The 22,066-nt window shown below is 45.8% G+C and overlaps 1 protein-coding gene across 1 annotated transcript in view; it reads right to left on the bottom strand.

Annotated features, from left to right (window-relative positions):
- The window catches only part of LOC119375202 (autophagy-related protein 2 homolog A-like), a gene marked incomplete in the record, with an annotated part of 106,976 nt that overhangs the window by 47,409 nt on the left and 37,501 nt on the right, over positions 1-22,066 (bottom strand). The window contains 8 exon segments of the mRNA XM_049411193.1: positions 2,071-2,128; positions 3,120-3,168; positions 3,170-3,328; positions 3,633-3,880; positions 5,925-6,075; positions 9,398-9,541; positions 15,479-15,546; positions 16,522-16,595. Coding sequence (XP_049267150.1) covers positions 2,071-2,128; positions 3,120-3,168; positions 3,170-3,328; positions 3,633-3,880; positions 5,925-6,075; positions 9,398-9,541; positions 15,479-15,546; positions 16,522-16,595 — 951 coding nt within the window.

Here is a 22,066-nt window from a genome sequence, read left to right as displayed (position 1 = left end):
GCCTTCTTCTTGTCCTCTATCTGTTGGGGCGGCAGAATTTGTGTGTCGTGACGCACACGGCCGCTTTCCGCGACGTTGTTGGCAACTGACGGGCTCGTAGAACTAGCGTCCTTTAGGCCTACCGCACTGGCGTCGACAGCCGCTCCGCTGGCCGCTGCGAGTTCGTCATCCTCGTTGTCCTGGGTCGTTGCGGGGCGCTTCCTGAAGTTCTCGGCTAGCTATCACCTCACTCGCTTTCTAAATTTGTGTTTGGTGCGGAACTTCTTGATGACACAACCCATAGCTGTAGGCAGTTGACAATACCAAGACAAAATGGCGCACGCTCACGCGCGTCTTGGCGGTGAAGCAGACGCCGGAAACGCCGCTTGGCCAATCGGATGCCTAGATTTTGTCACGTGCCCCAAGCAGCCAGTAGAATCGCGCGCTTGTATTTCTCGATGACGCGTTTTTGCTAGAAAACCAATGAGCAAGGCGAGCCAGCAGTGGCGGGAAATTGAAGATGAAGAACGGCTTTTCCAAACGAGATAAAGATGGCCACGATAGCCCATGTGTACCGGCAACGGTTCGGCGTGGAAAGAGCGCGATTTTAGCGTCAATTTGCGCTCAGACACACCTCATATTGGTGTTACAAATTTATTTTACGGTGCAAATAATGAAAATAGAAGCTAGAAACTTAGCAGATTTGTGCACAAATAGATACAGATTCCGAAAATGTCAGCTTCAAAAAGTCGATTTTTTCGCGATTTTCGGCCTTCTAAGACTCGTGTCCCCCCTTAACACACACAGATATAATCAAGTCAATTTTAAAAACTCCTTGACAATATGACGTTTTTAGCTTGCCTGCAAACTTCTTAGTGTTAGTGTTATGCTGGATTACTGTAGTCGTAAATGTGAGACGCCGGACAGCTGGTGCCACCTGGCAGGGACTGAGATGAACCAGGCAAGCACAGAATTGTTATTGCAGAATCTTAATGCATTCTACTACTCGGCTGGTGTAAATTCTCGGCGGCAGCGTAATTCCGAATCAGTTGCCCTCTTAAACTATTATTTTCCTCAAGGACACTTGGCAAAAACGAACAAACGTGTTCGCGATTGTGGTAGCACAAAGTTTCGTAAGATGTCAATACCATTGTCCGGTGACCCTGCATTCCGTAAACCCCTTTTCGTTTACCGGAATACCATACACGCTAAAAACCTCTATTAGGAAACACAGTTGGACCCCCTTATACGTTCCGCACATACATTTTTCCACGTTTATCGTTCCTGGCATCCAATCCAAGCAACAACAAATCAACACACTCCTATCTATTAGAATCCCCTTTTGCTGTTGACAACATTCCTGCCTGATATATTTGTGAACTGTCACTGCACTTTTTGAACGTGATCAGAAAACGCTGCCAATCAGTAGTCGAGGCTCCTGTGAACATTTGAGCTAAACATTATAGCGCAGGCACGTGGCAAGGAATTTAACATTAACGTGCTCGTGATCATGCCGAAAGTGAGCCAATGCTCACGGTAACGATGAGCACTGCCATAGCTTTTCACACCTTTGTCAGGCCCCATGCGTAGCTTTCGGTGCGCTCGATATGAAAGGAGATAGAAAGCGCTTAAAGCATGTGACAAATTCTTGTTATCCCGCTCCTACTTGACAGATTCAAAACATCTCTGTGGCAATCAATCCATGAGGCAACAAACTCCGACACTGAGGTTATTTGACGATTACTTAGAAAAGTGTTGCAGGGCCCCTTTAAGCCATAAAGTGATCAATAAATACTTCAGATGCAGAGCTGTGAGCAATGCATCTGTTTTATTGTTTAGTAGAATGTTTCCCCAAACTTAACTGCATGTTAGCGTTATACGTTTCCTGGCTACTGTCTTCTTCTTTTCGCGATTCTGTTAAAAGCATACTAGAGGAGTTCTGCTGTATACATGTTGATAACAAGTATAGCACAAGACAAACGTGTTTTAGATTATTTATGGCAGATGAAAATCACCCACAAAAACACCCGACTGTAAGCCATACAATTCACCACCAAGCAATCGGACAGCGAAGAGTAGCGTATGACGTACCATTCTTCTGTTCCATCATCCCATTGACCGGTGGTTTTTTCAGTGGGCCTCGGTGTATCTGAGTGCAGAGGGGAGAGAAAATGCAAAACGATGACTTCAGTCATCCACTTGAAACCACACTCACGCAACAGTCTGTATTCTACCGGCGATACAAAATTGTACAAAACATCAGTTAGTTGCAGAAATCGTTCCAAAAGATGGTACTCGGCCATAATCAAAAAGCGTTGAATACTATATCATAATCAAATGCGTAGAATCCTAATTCACAACATCCAACACAAGCTGGCAAAATTTGAGTGCTTTCGGTGCTGTAGGAAATGTGCATTAGAATTTTTCAAATGAGGCAGTCGAACCACACATCAGGTGTGCCAACCATGAGTGGTGACAAAACGCACTCGCACACCCTGAAAATAAATCTCTCACTAACCAATGCCCATCTCGAAGGCAATTCTTTTGTACACTGCAAACGCAGGAAATTACTCCAAGAGTTGAAAATACGTCACAGCCACCATGTGTTGTCATGTATTTTTTTCCATGTGGGCCTCGGCAATCAATCATATTGCAGGCAGTTCCATAGCAGCAATTCCATTCAACAGACATCCGTTTAGTGAGTCTACTGTAACATTAATGAGAACTAACAGACAATAATGCCAAAGACAGTATAGGGGATGTTATTCGTTGCAATTAGGATAAAGTGTGAAGAAAGTAAAGTGGACGAAAAGACAACTTCGAAGGTATTCGAAGGTCGCAGGTGCGGTCCCTGCCGGCGGCAAGTTGTCTTTTCGTCCACTTTACTTTCTTCACACTTTATCCTAATTACAACGAATAACATCTCTTATATTTTCTTTGGCATTGTTGTCTATTAGTTCTCATTAATATTGTGTCTAACTAAGGAACAAGCCCTTAGAAGTAATCTTCTTTCCTTCAGTCTACTGTAACGTCATTTCTACAAAGGCGTAGCATCCATTCAAAAACCAGCATAGATAGTGGCGCCAGGTTTTCCTCTAGATGGCAATACAGTAAGAAGAGGGGGTGGACACGCTACTCACTCGGAGTGATGCTGCTCTCGAAGTCGCAGCCGCCGTACATATACCAGACCTAGCGTCATCTCCCGTAGCGTGTACTTCTGTACGGCTTCGGGAAAGTTGCGCGGAGCTCGGAGCTGGTCCGTGTTGCGGGCTGCCGAGGAGAAGTGGTTCTCTCGCACCTCGATTGGCTCCGTGACTAGCATGCGAATCTGGGGCTCACCACTGCGAGGCTGTGGAAAAACAAGACACGAGAAGTCCGTTAGCTTCTCAGGTCATGCAACTGTAGACCTAGTAATAATGCGGCCATGCATGTAATACGCACTCCAAATTACACTCCGTAAAAATAATTAAAGATCGAAAAAAAAACATCTTTTTGTATTGCCATCAAGAGCTACCTGCTCTGCATAGCCATGCAGCATCAACATGAAGCCACCTTGCACACCAAAATTCGTGTATCGCTCACCCCATGACATCAGCTCTGAATTTTCTGCATTTTTTGTGCGGGATATGTGCGAGAATCTAGAGTACACTCACCATGATGCCCACGCCAGGGTAGTCTTCCAGAATGCAAAACTCCTCGTCGGAATACGACGAGTCAGCGGCCGACGATACGTGGGACTCTGTGCGGCTCTGCGACAGGGTGGTGGTGTCAACTTCATTTTCGTGTGCCTCCTGCTTAAGGTCAACAACGTGCCGTCTGTTCCGCAGGTTTTCAACATAGTGGCTGTACTTGTAGCCACCCCTGGCATCTTGGAACAAGTCATCGCTGTCTTCATCGTCCTCTGCAGAGGAATGTAAAATGATGTCTCGAGCTGTTCAAGAAGAATGCAAATATCAACAGTGACGCATACACTCAAACCTAAACCACCAGCTATCAGTTTTATAAGTAAAAATTTGTATATTAGCAAACTATTATGAAGGCAGTCCTGCCCAGACTATCAAAGTGTGGCAGCCAACTGCCTTGGCAACCAAAGAAATAGTCCCGCTCATGTACCCGGCGATGATCTCCGATAGGGAGTTCGCCAACTGTCCGGCTTATGACGTCAGTCTAGAGAACACGCTCATTGGTGCAGGCTACGGTTCGTCCACCTTTGAGGTGGAAATGTCGATGCTTTCTAAAGTTGCACCCAACTATCGATAATTTTAGCTTGGTTACTGCTGCTGTCACAAATGTCGAAGTAACAACACATAAAGTGAACGATGCCTAAAAAGCTTCACGCAGGATAATACTGAGGTTTTTTGTTAACTGCACCCCAATTCCCAACATGCCTACTGTTCCAACAGAAGGGCCAATTACAGGCTCACATAGAATCTCGATATGTTCATACGCCCACTTGGTATACACTGCCTTCCACATAACCTAAGTGGTTAACTGTGAGGAAGCCTTTCGTGAACACGTATTCAACGTCTCAATCATTAACAGTAAACATGTACAAATAATTGAGCACTGTGAATATTCGAACGAATATTACAGCATTCGAATTCGCTTCGACACGAATTCAAATTATTCGAAATTTCGAAGCATTTGAAAAGAATGAATAGACATATATAAACCACATGTAACCACTTGTAAAGGTGGTTTCACTGCAGTGGGAGGGGGGGGAGGGCATATCGTGAATACATTTATCCAGGGCAAATGCACGCTGCCACGAAGCCCCACTTGAAGGTTAAATGAACATATTACCTCACATTGATTTGTCATTTTTTAAGTTTAAAAGCTTGTTATAGAGGCTTATATGCTCCAAGTATAGTAAATTTCAAAACTTAACGTATTTTACACGTCATCACTTGCATTCTACTGAAAGTCAAATCCTGCTACTATTCAAAGTTGCTTCCACTTCCCTTTGAACCAAAAAGAATGGCATTTGTACATGCCATGTTTCAATTAAAAAAAAATATTGTGCGGTTTAGTAGGGTCATGACATATATATACCAATTTTTCTTTACAATATGTGACTATTCAAATTTGATTCGAAATTATTTGACCAAGTCACCATTCACTTGAAATTTGCTTCGAACCAAAAATTTACTATTCACACATGCCTAATTAACAGCAGCAATAAACAAATAGTAGAAGCACGTTTTTTTTTTAACCAAAGGCTGTGGTTACTGCAAGACCAGGTTGCATGCCTCATGATATGGCAAGCATGATCAGCTGTGACATAGAAGGATGTACTGATGGTCATCCTTACAACAGTATTCAAAAGCCAGGCCAAACTTGTGTAATACATCTCTCAGACAATGTGACTGTTCTACACTGAGAAAGAAAAAACAATAAAGAAGGAAGCAGGCTGAGTACAATGTGTGCATGTATGTTAAAGTCAGCTAAAAAATGAAAGGGCTGGCGTAGCAGATACACGTAGCTGCCCTCAATGGCAGCACTATTTCTCTGCCTGTCTTCCAGCCAAGTCTAAGAATGCCATAGAAGCAAGCCAGGAAATCAAAGTCCCCCGTAGAAGGCAAAACAAAAATGGACAAATAAATTCTGGGGTTTTATGTGCCGAAACCACAGTACAATTGCAAGGGTTGCCATAGTGATGTGCTTCGAATTAGTTTTGGCCACCTGAAGTTCGTCAACATGCACCCAAGTCTAAATTAAACGGGTGTTCTTGCATTGTGCCGCCGTTGCAATGCGAGCACCGTAGCCCGGAATCAAACTCACAGCCTTGTGCTTAACAACAAAACACCACAGGCATTACACCATCGTGACGGGTACAGAAGCCAGGCGGTAAGCTCACACAGCTGGCAATGATATGACCTTGGTGGCTCTTCAATTTTTCAAACGTGCAGAAAGTGCAGAGGAAACAAACTCCACTCCATTCGGACCTTCGGAGCCTGAAGATGAGGAGCTGCAGGACTCGTGCATGGCTGAAGCCACGAGGCTTTGCAAGTGGTCCGCCATCGTGCCGGTGACGTTGCTGAGATGCTCGACAAGCACGGTTCCAGAGCCGCCACCTCTGCCACCACAGGAGCTGGGCTGAAAGGCGAGAGAAGAGGTCATCTTGTGTATGTGCGTAATGTCACGCCAGTGATCATACTACTGTCGACTGCCTATTTTTCGGACATGCTTGAAAACTCGGACGCTTCTGTGGCACCGCCACAAGCCCTATAGAGTCAATGCATAAGAATGTCTGAAGTTTCGGGTGCTGAAACTATTTGGCGACTGATTTTTTGGACTTTTTGCTCAAACTGCAGGTCCGACGGGTTAACTGAAGCCACCATTGCTGCCACATCAAGAATCTTGCAGGCTCAAACCAGCGTTTTCACGAGTCTATCCATTTGCAGCCGTTGTTGATTATTAAAGTTGGGAAGGAAGGAACAACTAAAAAGGATCCGCTGGGCTCCCTGCAGGCACCGAATGTAGGTATTCACAAGAACCTGTGCTAGCACCAAAATGCCTGAGAAGTGTACTGGCAGGCTTTGAAACCTATTTCGAACGTGACTGTAGCAATTGGACCACTTGAACAAAGTAAAAACAGTGTGAATTTGTTTTTTTTGTATGATCTTACGATCCCTAGGGGTCACAAGAAATCGTACGTCGACTGTATTACTTGTAATTATATGGTGCATGCATGCATGTGTAAGTAAGGGACAAAATGTGCTGCGTCCCTGTGACAGCTAGGAACCCCTTCCCAATCTTAGTACAATTGGGAAAGGGCTACACGCTGCCACGGGACACCAACACATTTCCTTCCTCAATTACACACGGCTGTGCACTGTATAACGAGAACCAGTATGATCGCTATCTATGAAGTTACTGCGGCCCTTAGAAACAATAAACATTTGATAAAAGTTGGTGTGTTTCCCCGACTCAATATTTATGAGAACTTCTGATAATTCAAACATAATCCTGGGGTCCCCTTGGTGTTTGAATTATCGAGAGCCCACTGTAATGCCATTTCGCCTGACCATATAATGGCTGCTGAGCAGAACTTCCTGACATATTTTATTACACTTCAGAATGGGGGCAGTTGCCCTCTATTTCACACATTTTCAATTTCGTTCCAACATAATTTAGCATAATCTCTATGCGCTCGCCATTTGTCGTTATGGTCTTTTGCGATTTCCAGTTGCCACTGGTGTGACAGGCAAAACGGGTGCCTGCTCAAAGATTTTTCATCAGTTGAACAAATTGGGGAGGGCTAATGGCAAATTTGTAGGGGTGTGCGAATATCAAAATTTTCGAATACGAATCGAATACCGAATAATCAAGAGAGGTAATTTTTTTCCCACTAGTAATCTTTTATTTTACTACATATTTATGTTGAAAACAGTGCACTTGTATGCTATCAGCACAATATCTGTTATTGCACAAAAGAATATCTGTACTTGCCAGGAAGTGCATGACTGCTATATTTAGTGGAGTTGGGACTTAATGGCTTAGGCTCAATTCACATGTTGAACAAACTTTCTCTTTCCTTTTCTTTACGTGGTAGCACTGTATTAGAAAAAGACCCCCCCCCCCCCAAAAAAAAAGCTTTTGCACCCACCTTGGTGGCTTAGTGGCTGTGGCGTCATACTAGTGAGTACGAGGGCGCTGGTTTAATTCCTTCCCAGCTGCGTTATGAAGGGGTCAAATGTAACAGTGCCCCTTAAAGAACCCCAGGTGGTCACAACTGATCAGCATTCCCCCACTATCATCGTCATATCGGGGTTTTGGGAGTCTTGGCACCACAACCCCCCGAACTTAATGTTTTTGTTAATTTTATATACACTTTCGCCCCTGTTATCACCGGTCGACATTCTTAAGGCAAACGGGAGTACCTGCGGCGTATATCAGCCACACAACGATCATCATCAGGGGTTGCTTGCCTTTCCTTTCTCGAAAACTGTACGCTGGCTACTTTCCTATCACAAACGCTATGTCATGCCGATAGCCCCATGTCGTTCGTGATCGGGAAGCACCGGGCGCGCGGTGATAACGCAAGGAAAGCCCTCGAGATAGGTGACATTATTGTTGGGCGGCAAAAAGACACCCCAAATGCGCCTTTTTTTGTTGGAGTTTACGAGCCACAACTCCTGTTCAAAATGCGGTTTTGGCAACGAGCGCGTTATTTCGCCACTTCGAGGACGCCTTCGTGCACTCGTTGCTGCCAGCAGTAAACTGGCGCTGGCGAAAGAGCGAGATAGGCGAGATCGCATGAACGATACGCCCGGGTGTGATGCACGTTCGATGGATTCTAAAGGCGCGCTGTCGGGAACACAGAGTTACTACACGATATATTCATCGCCTGATGTGCGCCACAGCTAGCTAGAAAGAAATATATGTGATGACGCTATTGACGCTGCAGTAAATGTTACCAAAAGTGGCCACTACTGGCGTTACCATCAAATCATTTCGGAACTATGGCAAGTATAGTGGCTGACATCGCAGCACAGCGGACGGACGACTCATGCGGCTTTCGTTGATTCTTGCGCGTACGTTTGTACGGCGATCCGTTACAGAGTGTCTCTTGTAGTTGTGTGCAGCGCGTCGGCTGCTATGCTCACCGAGTTAATTGCCGGGACGTTCGCTGTAACGTACGCGTGCGTTTGTCCGAGCGCAGTGTGATTTCTCCGCGCTTGGAAAGCACCGGACCGAGCAAAAGTGTGCCGAGCACGTTCTCAGGCCAATGCGGCGACAGCGAGCTGCTTTCACTTCTGCAAGCGACACGCACTTCATTGAAGCGGTCCCGCACAAGGGCGCGGCAGCAAACAGCATGTTTGGGTTGTCACCTGTTCTTAAAAGCCTGCAGTACACTTACACCAGCAGCAACAGCGCTAAGCCACAGGCACTGCTGAGCAGGCAGTTCAAGATTGTTGATAGGTTTCTTGGGTTCGTCGCGGAGAAGTGCCGCGGCGCGTTCATCGGTAGCCATCGTCAGGCCCCGTGTATTTCCGATGCTTATCCGTGTGAGCATCACCGCACTTGCGCTGAAGTCGTAGTAATCACTGGTCGACTGTTCATGCGCTTACCGTAAAGGCGCAAAATTGGAAGTTTTCAGTAATATATACAACCGAATATTCGAAAAGATGGAATATTCGAGTCGATTTGAGTATTCGAAGCCTCTCGAATACATGGTTTTCGAATCGAATACGAATATTGCAAATGTAATATTCGACTGATATTCGAAAATTTCGAATATTCGCACACCTCTACAAATTTGGAATACAAACAAAATGGAATAGGATTCCATTATACCGGCCCAAAACAGCACATGTCAGTACAGCAAGATCCCAATTTGCATTCCCAAAACCTCATTCCCGCACAAGCAGCAGCAAAGCAATTTGCAGTGTTGAAGGAAAATTGGTCTGCCAACCTCGGGTGGTGGGCTCGGGTCACTAGCAAGGTCTCCGTCGCTCGCAAGGTAAGTCACCAGAGCCTGTAGTGCCTGGCACGAGTCCACGCATGTCCTCAAGTTGGTGATGTTGTTCGAGGCCTTCATCTTGATGGTGGACACACGCTAGAAGTGAATGAAATTCAGTAAAACAAGAACACATCCAATAACAAGTTTAATGAGAATGTCAGCACCACAAGCATAAATTCACTGGCATTGAAAAGTGACGTGTTAACTATATACAGCGCAGACCACTTATAACGTAACCGCTTATAGTGCAGGACCAGTTACAATGCGGTCTTTTTCGACTCCCGTTTACCCTCCCATAGAACCCTATGTATACGCATACCGCTTAGTGTGCAGTCCCCCAAGATGAAATACCGTTTATAATGCGGTTGCGTGAAAATATTTCTGACAAACACGGTAGCGATTGCGGTTCTCAAAGGAGGTACACCGCTGGGGAGAGAGCGACGTGGTCGTTACGAAGGGCGAGGGCACGCGCAGTGAACGAATGAGGGGCGGAGGGAGGAACAAGAAAAAAGACTGCGCCAGCGCTGCGCGGGGTCGCCGAGTGGGGAAGGGTGGTGGTTTGTCTAGGCGACGGAGAAGACTTTGCACCGACGCTGGCAAGGCTCCGGCCGCACGCCGGCCGCGCGCGCCGCGTGGAACGTGCGATTGTGTCCTCATCAAGTGCACCTTAAGTTTCCTGTCGGGAAAAGCATCGTCATCACGCTTGCTACAGATATCGCGTTTGTTACCTCTTCCACAAATTGAAAAGCTTTACGGCTTCATGAGGCGAGCTTTCGCCTTTTCTTCCAGTGCACAGACTTAAACGAGCTTGGCGGGCTTTTACTGCCGTTGATCTCCCGGCCGCGAACACGAACTTCGTATCACGCGCGCTGTTCTTGGGTTAGTGCTTGCGCGATCTTTTCGACGTCCGCTCTTCATGTTGTCAACAAACTTCCCACGACAACATGCTGAACCGCAGGCTAGGCCTAATCAGCATTGGTTGCTTTTCGGCAGTGGTCGCGGGCGATCAAAGTTGCGGTTTAATGAGGAATCAACAAAACTCTTTGTGATGGCTGCACTTGAAGGGAAGGGAATCGTGTCGTTAGTGAAAATGAGGGCACGATTGGCACATGCAATTCTCGAATGGTGGTTCCCGATTCGATTGCAATGTCTTGGACATCGGGTGCACGCCCGTGAAATCGAACGATCGGTACAGTTCGGCGCGCGAAATTTCGGTCGCGATTTGACGTAAGTTTCTGTGTAATGCGCATACCTCGAGGTGGCCTGAAACGTAGTCGGCGAATTTCCGCGATGGTGCTTTGTTTTGTTTGCTTTTTCCCCTGCGTTCATTTCGTTGGCAATGCAGGTCTTTGGCGGTTAATTTTTGAACATTCGGAAATCTAAGTGGTTGTAAGCGCCCCGAATCGCATGTCTCGATTATCGGACACGCGAGGCTACATGCTCAACACGTTTTGCGCAAGTGCAGCCTTTGAAGAAGGTTGTTTTGGTTATAGTGCGGTATCGCTTATAGGGCGGATATTCACGACTCCGGAGACTTACGTTATAAGCGGTCTAGGCTGTATATCCCACTTGCATATTTTGACGTGCAGGTAGGCTTACAGTCGCCAACCGTTTATTTGGATGCTGAAAATTCGGATATGCTCGTTTATTTGGACACCTTCGCGGCATCGCCACTCGTACCATTAAAGCAATGTAAGCTCACGATTGAAAATTCGGACGCCCACAGTCCGCCGTTCGATTTTTCAGACTCCGGCTAGCTGATCGACTGCGACGTTGAACACCATGACAAGCTGTCAGCAATGTTTACGATATCTTTGCTAGGTTGCCAGCACTGAAATGTTGCACTGACTGTAACTGGAGATCGTGCCAGTGTCAAAAATCCACGTGGAAATTACCGATCTCGAAGGCTATGTTTGTTGGCTACATGTAACGGTTGCTTTTTGGCTTTAGCCAGTCAAGTATCCATTGAACGGCTACCACGGCAAAACAGCAGGCCAAGGCAAGCCAAAGTTGGAATCAGCTCGGTGCGGCGTTTGAGGTGAATGACAGCGCGTACAAGTACGACGCGGATCCTAATTCAGACAAAGAGAGTACAACAGGAGCGCTGCAACATCAACTAGCCCAACGTTGTTTCCTTTTGGCGTGTGAGGGTTTGTGTTGTCAGATGTTTCTGTGGCTAGACCTGATCTGCTTCCCGAGCTTTGTCTCGCTCCCTTGTTTGTTGCTTGGCGTGCGAGGCCTGATCTGCTGAAATTGCTTCGACGCTGCCCATTCCATGTGCGCCGTCGGAACTAAAGAAATGTGGCAACTACAAGGCCCCGACGATGGCAAAAAAAGCAGCGATTATTCACCAGGTGGAAGTTGCTTGGGAGTTTCGCCAAGTTGGCATCCATCAGCTACTCGATTCAGCGCATGTGGACAGTGACTACCGTGATGACGCACCTCCCACTCCACACCACAGCCATCAAATGCGGATTTAGCGTAGGCTGTTGCAGTGACATTGCCAACCCACAGGGGTGGCCAAACATTGGCTGAAATACAGGCCGACTTGCCGACTTGGTCGCACTTAAGCGTACATGTGTACAGACGCGCAATGACAAGTTTTTTCCGGCCGCTGGGCCAATAAAAGTGCTTTTTTCTGGTGAATCCTGTTTTTCGGACTCCCGATTATTCGGACTTTTCGGCGGTTCCCACCGAGTCCGGATAAATGGTCGGCGACTGTAACAGAATGAAAGTTTAACAGCAAAACTGTTTTGATTATTGGAGCTGGTAATAAGCAAAAAATCGACAAACATTTATGAAACTTACGCCAATATCCCTTTGAGACACCATGAACACAATTGTGTACACCACTTGTTTTTGCCATTTGTAGTGACTAGGGGCTAAGAAAGAGCAAAATACATTGAGCTTTGGATGAATTGAACCTCCTGAATAGTAAATTTGTCTTCATTTAACTTCATTTTGTAGTGTACTGCCGCATATGATCACTTTGCCTAAGGCACTACTATGCTCGACAAGTCGTTCGACGTGCTGCTTCCCATGAGCCACGACAAAAGTATATTTCTTCTTTGCTCAACATGGACATAACCGAAAAAGAATTTGCACCATATTTCTAGCCTAACATCGGTATTCATCGTAACTGTGTTTTAAACGTTAGTATGTTTAAAATGGGTATGTATTAACAGGGTTTAACTGCACCAATTCATAGACCGAAATTCATGAGAGGGGCTTCCAGTTCCGCATCCCACTTGTGAATGAACGCAAGAGAATACTGCTGGAGCTTCATTCCATGAGGCAGCAAGTCAAAACACTGACAGCCAATGGAACTAACACTATCTTGTACTACTCCCACGCTATATAACGTTGTACCACTTTGTTTGTAAACAACAAATTCTTCCACTTGCTGGTGGAATTTTCTTACGTGGGTTCGTCCATGAGGAGACCTTAAAAACTGGGAAGTCGAAAAGAAATGCGATTACACAGCATTTTGCTGAAGTGGCTACACAGCGTTTCTACAGCATGACATGCATTAGAACTCCTCTTCGACGTTCCTCACATATATATATATTCCGAGTACAACATTTATGGAGACCAGTCCCAGAAAACAATCTGCACATATCTACCATAAAATCCCAAGCAAGCCCGAGTTTAACCACATCTTTGCGTCATGTTTCACAGCTACTGTCTCTTCTTTTCACGGTACCATGAAAAATATGTTACAGAACGGTTCTAACTACCGTATTTATTTGAATATAGGTCTACCTTTTTTTTTCTGCAAATGTTACTCATAATTAGCTATTGACCTATATTCGTGATCAAAGTTAGCAAAAATACAGAGATAATAGAGTTTTACTGCCACGCTCGCCGTTTTTCAAATGGTGCCAGCTTACACTGGTACATTACATTTGTGTACAGTCGCCGACCGATAAATCGGACACCGATATTTCGGACATGCTCGGTAAATCGGACAGTCGCGCAGCACCGCCAATGATCCCATAGAAGTAATGTGTAAAGACGACCGATATTTCGGACAGCTGCGAGATCTACATTCGATAATCCGGACCCTGTCCGAGACTGTCGCGCACGCCGAATCGCCAGCCATTATCTCCTCCGGCACCTGTACCATACAAAGTATGGCCTCAGAGATCAAAACGAAAGCTAATTGGTGATCAATGAGGCTTCATTTCGATCGCTACTTTATGCCTCAGAGATTTGTGATTGGAAATGCCGATCTTGGAGGCACTAGTCAACTGTGGGAAATCGTATCAACATCACGAACATCCTACATTCCGGTTCCTGTATCCCCGCGCTGCGCTGCTATCACCGCCATTCTGTCGAATGCGTCTGCGGTAAAGCGTCTTGCGCACTCGTTCATTTTTATCTTGAGACTTGCTTTATTTTACGCTCTGCTGTCTCAAAAGATCTGAGCTAAATGGCGCCAACGGTGCCCTCACAGTCAGCGCCGAAGGCCACGCCAACGACAATGTAACGCGGCAGATACAGTCAACTGCCGATTTTTCGGACGTCCGATTTTCCGGACATGCTCGAAAATTCCGACACTTTCGCGGCACCGTCACCGGCCCTACAGACGTCAATGGTCAAGAACGTCGGAAATTTCGAACGCGGAAACTCTTCGTCGTCCGATTTTTCGAACTTTCTGCCCAAATTGCAGGTCCGAAAGGTTATAATTGAAGCCCCCACCTCTGCCGCGCCTATCATCTCGTAGGTTCGAACCAGCGCTTTCGCGAGTCAACCTGTTAGCGACAGTAGCAGGGTCCGCGATGCCGAAGTGTTATGGGGTGAAGCGAACCGGAAATTCAAAGGGGCCGCTATCACGACGCCGTGCGGCGGTGTCTTTATGGATAAGTAGTGGAAATGCATGTAGGCGTGATGGCGGCAGGTGGTAAACCCGCCAGTACGGCTCAATCGCTGACAACCCTTACGATAGGCATCTTCAGTCAACTGCTCGATAGTGCATGTGGCCTGGTGCAGTGGCATGCGTAGTGCACGCATTTAATAGGCGAGAACCGAAACGCGCCGCGCCGCCATTCATGCTGCCTATTTGTGCGACCGCTAAAGGCGCCGCACAGACGCGTTGCCTTCATGAATGAAACCAGCTCGTCATCGTACAGCGATCACATCACACTGGCGGAGATACAGGCGGACTTGGTCACATGTAAGCGGGAGTGCAAGCAGCAACGCACTGACAACTTTTTTCGGCCACCGGGACCCTGAAGCGTCAATAAAGTTTTTTTTTTTTCGGACATTCGATAATTTGGACTTATTTACGTTCCCCGTGGAGTCCGTCCGAATTGTCGGTCGTCGACTGTATTTGCAGTAAATTTACACACCACAAAAACAAGAAGAAAAAATAGCATTACGAATCTAATCAAAGCATTTGCAGGTCGCTGTGAATGTTGTCCACAGTTCAGACTCAGCCAGCGTAGCTGCAAACGCTGGCACTCTCAGTCAAGATCTTTCGTCGACAAATAAAACCGTAGAAATGAGAAAGGCGCCATTCACAGGACCATAATCACCGTATGTGATTTCGTTGTTGCCAACAGTCGGAAGTGTTAAATAACTATACACATGCAGCAGACTCTCACGACGACTCACAAACACAAGAAATGCGAAGGCTACACGATCAGATCATGAGAAGCATTGAAGCACCTCCGATAACGAGTCCACACCAATGAGATAACTCTGAACAACAAACACAAATCTCAAAGGCTTTATTTTATCTAAGAGCATTAAATATGTCATATGTACCATCTTTAAATACCAAATACAGTAGACTCTCGCTAAACGGAACCTGAAGGGACCAGGAAAATGTGTTCCATTTAAAACAGGAGTTCCGTTTACTGAGAGATGAACACGGGTGCAGAATTCAAGTACGAAAGCAATCATGTTAGAGGCAGTTTCATTCAAGCAGCAGTTCCATATAAGAGATTTTAATTTACTAAGAGTTTACTGCAATCATTCACAGTTCACGCAGCAAAAACAAACAAGAACAGATGGAAGACGCGCACTAACCTGTCCTGGCACGTCAGTCGTGCGGGCGGAGATGTCAAACAGGTCTGTGTCAGCAACGCAGACATAACCTAAGAGCAGCAAAAGGAAACATGACACTTAGCAAGAAGAACACAAATATATTAAAGAAGAAGTTGCAGAGGATCCCTGAGCATATTTAGAGGATCCATAAATGACTTATTACGCTTTCAAGAGCTCATAGCTACTTAAATGGAACGTAGCAATCAGAAAACTATTCCTTTATTTATCGACGTCATTGCTAAGCATCATATAAGGCACACGGTTCCCTCCTAAAGTGTAATAATTGTTTTAATTATAACAGCTTGAGTAGTAACGAGGCACTTCCCCTAAATGTGGCCGAACCTGTACATCAGGTAAGTCGTATATTTGCTATTCCAGTTTTCTACTTTGTATAGTAATTGTTACCATGTTCAGCTTACTGATTTTCATTGCCTTTGTTGACACAGGAAGTCACACGAGTAATATCCACACCAGGTGATATCGACTGTGCCTCATACAGCCGACTCTCACTAGAGCACGCCTTCACGAATTTAGACGCATTCGGATTGGCATGTCCAAGAACCGTAGATGCAGAAACCGATGATCGCCCATTTTCTTTGTGATTGTCTCTACTTAGGTGCGCCAAGGAACGAGCTTTCAGCTGCTTTGGACAGACTTGACAATCGCCCTTTGTCAGAATAGCTCCTGAAACACTGGCCGAGACCGCCCTCGGAGCACAGGTGCATTAGTGCATTGCTGTGCTTCTCAGAGACAAGTGTATTTAGAGAAAGGCTTTGAGTAGCGTTGTACACTACGCCACACTCCCATCATCTACCATATTTCTTTTTTTTTCATTCTTTCCTTTAGCTGTTTTCTTTCTTTCTTGGTAGTGTTTCTTTGCCCAGCACAGGGTGGCCAGCTGGTTTCAGATCTGGCTAACCACCCTCTCTTCCTGTCTATTGCCCCTCTTCACCCTCATTAGTGCATGTTCAATAAACCGAATTCAACTTCACTAAATTGAGAAAGAGTGAAATCTTTTGCACTACCATCAGATAGGTCGGGCGGGTCGTCCTTGGACACCTTGTCAGATATGTAGAGGAACACTTCCTCGGCGATGATTCTTCAAACAGGAAAAAGAAAAAGTGAACACTGTTGAAAAAAAAATACCGTACGCACAGAAGCAAAGGTTTCAAACAAAAGCAGGAGAAATACAAGACCACGTACCGTATTTACTCGAATCTAGGCCGGCCCCGATTCTAAGCAAACGCCCAAAATTTGCAAGACCAGAAAAAAAAAAACTTAATCATTGTACTCGAATCTAAGCCGACCCCCCTACTTTCGCACATCGTTTTTTTGAGAAAAAAAAAAAGAAACATTGGCTTAGATTTGAGTAAATACGGTATTAGTTTTATTCAGTTTTGCATGTTGGTCTAGTGCTGTATGTGCTGTGGTATCACGCAATTACCGCCAAATTTAGCATACTTGCACTACGACCTAATCCACACCTTTTCTTTTACGAGATTATGGGCCAGAGAATTCCCTGCACATTTCAGTCGGATACGAAAACATGTGTTTAGCGGTTGTAATTAAAGAAGAATTAAAAATAACCATTAAACAGGACCCGCCACAGTGGTCTAGTGATTACGGTGCTCGATCGCTGACCCGAAGGTTGCGGGATCGGATCCTGGCTGCGGCAGCCACATTTTAACGGAAGTAAAATACTAGATGCCTGTGAGCTTATATTTAGGTGCACGATAAAGAACCCCAGGTGGTTGAAATTTTCGCAGCCCTCCACAACGGCATCTCTCATATTCATATCATAGATTTGGGACATAAAACCCAAACAGTTATTATTATTATTATTATTATTATTATTATTAAAGAGCACCACACTCAATGCCATTGCCATCACAAAATGACGGCAGAACACTTCTTGTTGAGAGCTCACGTAGGTCTATTTCAAGCTCAACTGCAACGTGTGTGCGTTGTAGGTATTTCCAGGGGAGTACAAATTGTGCTGTGCAGTCTTCATTATATCAAAAGCTCATTTAAAAGAAAACTTATTTTGCGTGTAGAAAGTAGTGGCTACAAAGCTGTTTCGCATCTTTCCTGCATGCCGGAGACTTGGGACCTTGAGCTGCAGCTGAAGATTTCCATTTGTACAAGTTGACCAGAAAACATTTCCAAAGGTTGTAAAGTATAAGGCAATCCAAGCCACCACCAGGACAGGCTCGCAGGTTCCGTTAAGCAGCTCCGCGTAGACTGCACGCCCATAACAACTAAGCTTCTAATGGTGAAGACCATTGAAGTGGCGTGTTATCGAGAGACCCAGGAGAGATTTTTAAAGCCAGCAGAAACTCGATCACAAGATTTGTGAGAAGAAAAAAAATATATATATTTCTTCCTCCAGAGTGTAGACATGCATCTTCCAAGACACGGTGTTAGAATAGTTTAGGTGGAGCGACGGCGCGTTAGAATGAGGAGAAATCGGGGACCTCTTTCCTTTTCTTGCCGAAAGGTGGCGCGCGCGGGACGGTGGCCGCCTGGCTATACCCAGCGCAAACCTGACGCTTCTAACATTTGGTGTTTTAGCGTGTTCAGCGATATCGCAAGGCCCTGGGAGGATTATCTGGTAATGTAATATCATACACATAAGTTAAATACAAAGACTTAGTAGTGTTTTATGCATGACTGTTCGGCATGCGGCGTGAAGATCATAAACACCACCTTCGTCCTCGGCAACACCGTAGCCTAGGCGATCGTGCCCGCAATTTGTCTACAAAAGTAAATCTGCGGTTGCTTGAAGCGTGTTGAAATCACCCCTCATTTGACCTCGAAAGATTAATTGATGTATTTGCAGTCAGCATCATATAAAGAGCAGGTATCATGTGTAAGGGGGATTTCGCATATGGGATCAAGTGACCCTACAGAATCTTTTACTACAAACCGCTTATTTGAAAATTCCGTAAACATTTGTGAGAAGACGAATGCTTTAATGTAATGGAATAGAATAACTCTATTTGGGTTTCTTGGCGGGAAGGCAAACACGGGTCGCAGGTGCTTTCCTTTTTTTCACAGTCTTGGTTAGGTGGCTCGGGCATCCAGGAAATATTGTTGGGACATGCGTCTTTTGCCAAAGCCACCTTCCTCGGCGCACTCACAAGAACGTTTTCTATATAGCGCTTCCCATGATTTGGTGACAAATCGCGCATCAAAATGTCTTTCACAAAGAAAATCTGATGTTTGCAACTAACGATCCTTACGTGGAATAGCATGTCGCCACACTTTCAAGCTCGGTCACTATCATTCGGAGCAGCGAAAAGGGAAACTTTCTCCATCATCACGATTTGTAGCCCGAGTTGCATTGTGGCACAAAGCACTTCTTGACCATCTGGACAATTTAAGTTGTGTAAATAAGTACACGATGAACAAGGATAAGCTATTTCAAATAGGCTAGCATTTGGGTGGCAGGCGTTTCGACTGGCGAACGTATGTGCACGAATGGGGCCGCGTGCCCTCGTCTGGTTTGGCGCGTTAGTATTAACGGGTCAGACAGTGACATCACGGAGTATGGTGTCACTCTCAATTCCTGTCATTCCCGAAAGAAGAAACTGGAAAGGCTGAAAAGGAAACGAGCACGACCATTTCACGTTTGTGCACCCAGAGCAGGGCACGAAGTTCTATTTCTGCTACTGCAACAAACAGCATATGTCTGTGACGAATAACGAGAGGCTCAATCAGAATCGCGCATTGTGAGTCATGATGGATGGTCGTTAAACGGACGTTAAGGGGGGAAGAGGCACTTTGACATGAAGCATCTTTTTATTTAAGTTAGGATAATGAAAACTTCGGTGATCATGTATTTACATGTGTAAATATCAAATATGAACTCGGTTTTTATGTAGCCCTTACGACAATTTTTTTAATTAATCATTCATTAAAATTTCGTTTAATCACTTTTTCAATAAATTGGCTACTCGGATCCTGCTGAATTGAAATGTCATTGCATTCTACAGTTATCAAAGAGTGCAAAAAGCAAATTTCATGGTTCTAGCTTTCCTACAACAAAAGTTATGAAGCTTCAAAATCCGCCATTCGATTACCGAGAAAATGTATTTTTGTTATTTTCTCTCTTGTAAAAACTTACGCTTTCTATAGTAACATATGACACTTTGTTGCACTCACTAAACATCCAGCTTTTCAGTAATACAAAAATGATCAAAATCGAGTGTACCAAAGCTGAGAAACGCTCGCTAAAAGAATGAAAGGTGGCCAAAAAATTGAAACTGAGAAAAAAGCAAAAACAAAACTCTGTATCTTCAAGGAGCGCTACACAAGTAAAAATGCTTTACTTTGCAAATAAATGCCTTAGAAGACACCAGGAGAGTAGCCTATCACATTTTCCAATCGAAACGGCCCCAGTGCATGTCATTTCAAGCAGTTTGTTGATTGCGGAGAAGTCGACGATGCCGTAGTTAGCCGCCGACGGGTCAGAGCCCTCGCACGCTGTTGCGAGCGTGCGCAGCTTGCGCTTGCTAGCGGAAGTTGCCGATAAGCCGGAGATCTTATCTTCAGTCTTTTTCTGCTGTCGCGCACGATCGGTGCTAGTCAAGAACGTCGTGTCGATCCTTCTACCACGCTTCCTATCACTGACGTCGTCGAGGCGGCCGCCGACACAGGTGAAGTCGGCATTTCGACCGATGAATCGCGTTCCGCCACCACGCCGTCCTCCGCTGGATGCGCTTCTGATGCACCCGAGCCGTGATCTCGCTTCTTTTTTTTTTTCGAATTTATGAGCGCTGCGCAACTTTCGATACGGCTTCGCCACGATCAAAGTTCCAAAACGCGGCCGAGAGCGTAGGCCTAATTCACTCCCGGCGGCTGCGGCGCACTTCGTCTAGCTCACTTGGCGCCGTGCCAGTAAGCCGCCGCAACGTGCAGTCTTTGTTGAGGATGATAAAAACGCCTGCTCCAGTTTCTTGCCAGCTTGCGCGGGTTGGAACTTTACGGACGTAAATCGACGAGAACAACACAGTTATACTACGGCGACATCAACTTGCCGCTTTACGTGCACTGTAGCAGACAGCGCGGGGAGGCCCGACGAATCGGAAGGCGTTATTTAGTCACGTGGGCTCACTGTGCCAATAGGCTCACGCGGAGGGACCTTTTTTTGGCGCGGATTTCTACGTGAATTCTGAGTGGACGGAAACAAGGGCGGCGGGATATTCAAGAAAAAGCGCGGCTCTTTCGAATGCGACCAAGATGGCTGCCGTAGGTAACGTAGAACGGCAACAGCGCGGCGCTGAATAAGCCCGTTTTTTACGCGTTCATCGCTAAAAATTTAGCTCGCTGACAGCACATAAAATGCTGTCACGGCTAAAATACTGATCTAAGACGCATGAAACTTGGCGAGGTTATGCATCAGTAGCGGCAGAATCCAAATAAAACATTTTCAAAAATTCGATTTTTTTTCTGATTTTCGGTCTCAAAGACCCGCTTCCCCCCTTAAGCTTCATTACCACGCGCCAGCCAGCACGTGTAAACGTTGCAAAGGCGGTTGCTTGCATCCATCCCATATGGTGCATGCACAACGACAACCCATGAGAGGAATTTCTAACCTATCATTGTCAAATGTGTTGCCTTCTTCTGACAACCATCATTTGGGGAAACGTCAACCTCCTGCTCCCCCCCCCCCCCTCGCCCCCGCTTTCTTTTTCAGGGATCCAATATCTTTTCTTTTTGACTAACCCAGTTCGCCACGGTGGATCAGTGGCTGAGGTGCTCGGCTGCTGACCCGAAAGTCGGAGTTCGATCCCGGTCGCGGCGGTCGCATTTCGTAGAGGCGAAATGGTTGAAGCCTGTGTACTGTGCGATGTCAGTGTACGTTAAGAACACCAGATGGTGGAAATTTCCGGAGCCCTCCACTACGGCGTCTCTCATAATCATATCGTGCTTTTGGGACGTAAAACACCAGATATTATTATTATTAACCCAGCTTGTCACGGCGGCCTCACCCAATTTGCCAGGGGGGCCTTACTTGTGCACGAACTAAAATATTTTTAAATTCGTGTTCACACTGTAAACTCATTGTCGCTGTTCGCAGAAGCTATATTTCCTATGTGTTTCCATTTGTTGGCAACCGCCACTGAATTTTCTTGATGTTGTGCATTTACTTTCAAATCAGTGATATGTGCAATTACCCTGATAAAAAACGAACGGACAGCAGTCGAAGAGTTGTCGCAAATGCAGCTTCGTAAGCGACGCGGCCCCCGTTGAAGCGGCTAGCCTGAAGCCAGTTGTCGCAAATGCAGCTTCGTAAGCGACGCGGCCCCTGTTGAAGCGGCTGGCCTGAAGCCTCGATACACCCAGTGCAGCCTGTTGGAAAAAATGCTAAGCGCGTCTTCATGTTCAGCGGGGAGGCTGCGCGGCGGAGACGGTGCGTCGGTACACCTAACCTATTCCAACACCGTGTTCCAAGAGAATAACTTTCCATTCTATGACGTGGGGTACACCATGGTTTTCTTTTACACATCCGCTGGTCATTAACGCATCAGAATTGGGGTGTGTAAGAAATGTGTAAATGCGGCAGAT

The sequence above is a fragment of the Rhipicephalus sanguineus genome, chromosome 11 (assembly GCF_013339695.2).
Source record: "Rhipicephalus sanguineus isolate Rsan-2018 chromosome 11, BIME_Rsan_1.4, whole genome shotgun sequence".
In the NCBI taxonomy this organism is placed as follows: Eukaryota; Metazoa; Arthropoda; class Arachnida; order Ixodida; family Ixodidae; genus Rhipicephalus; species Rhipicephalus sanguineus.
The sequence above is the reverse complement of the archived record's forward strand: the minus strand, read 5'-3'. Positions and strand labels throughout refer to the sequence as shown.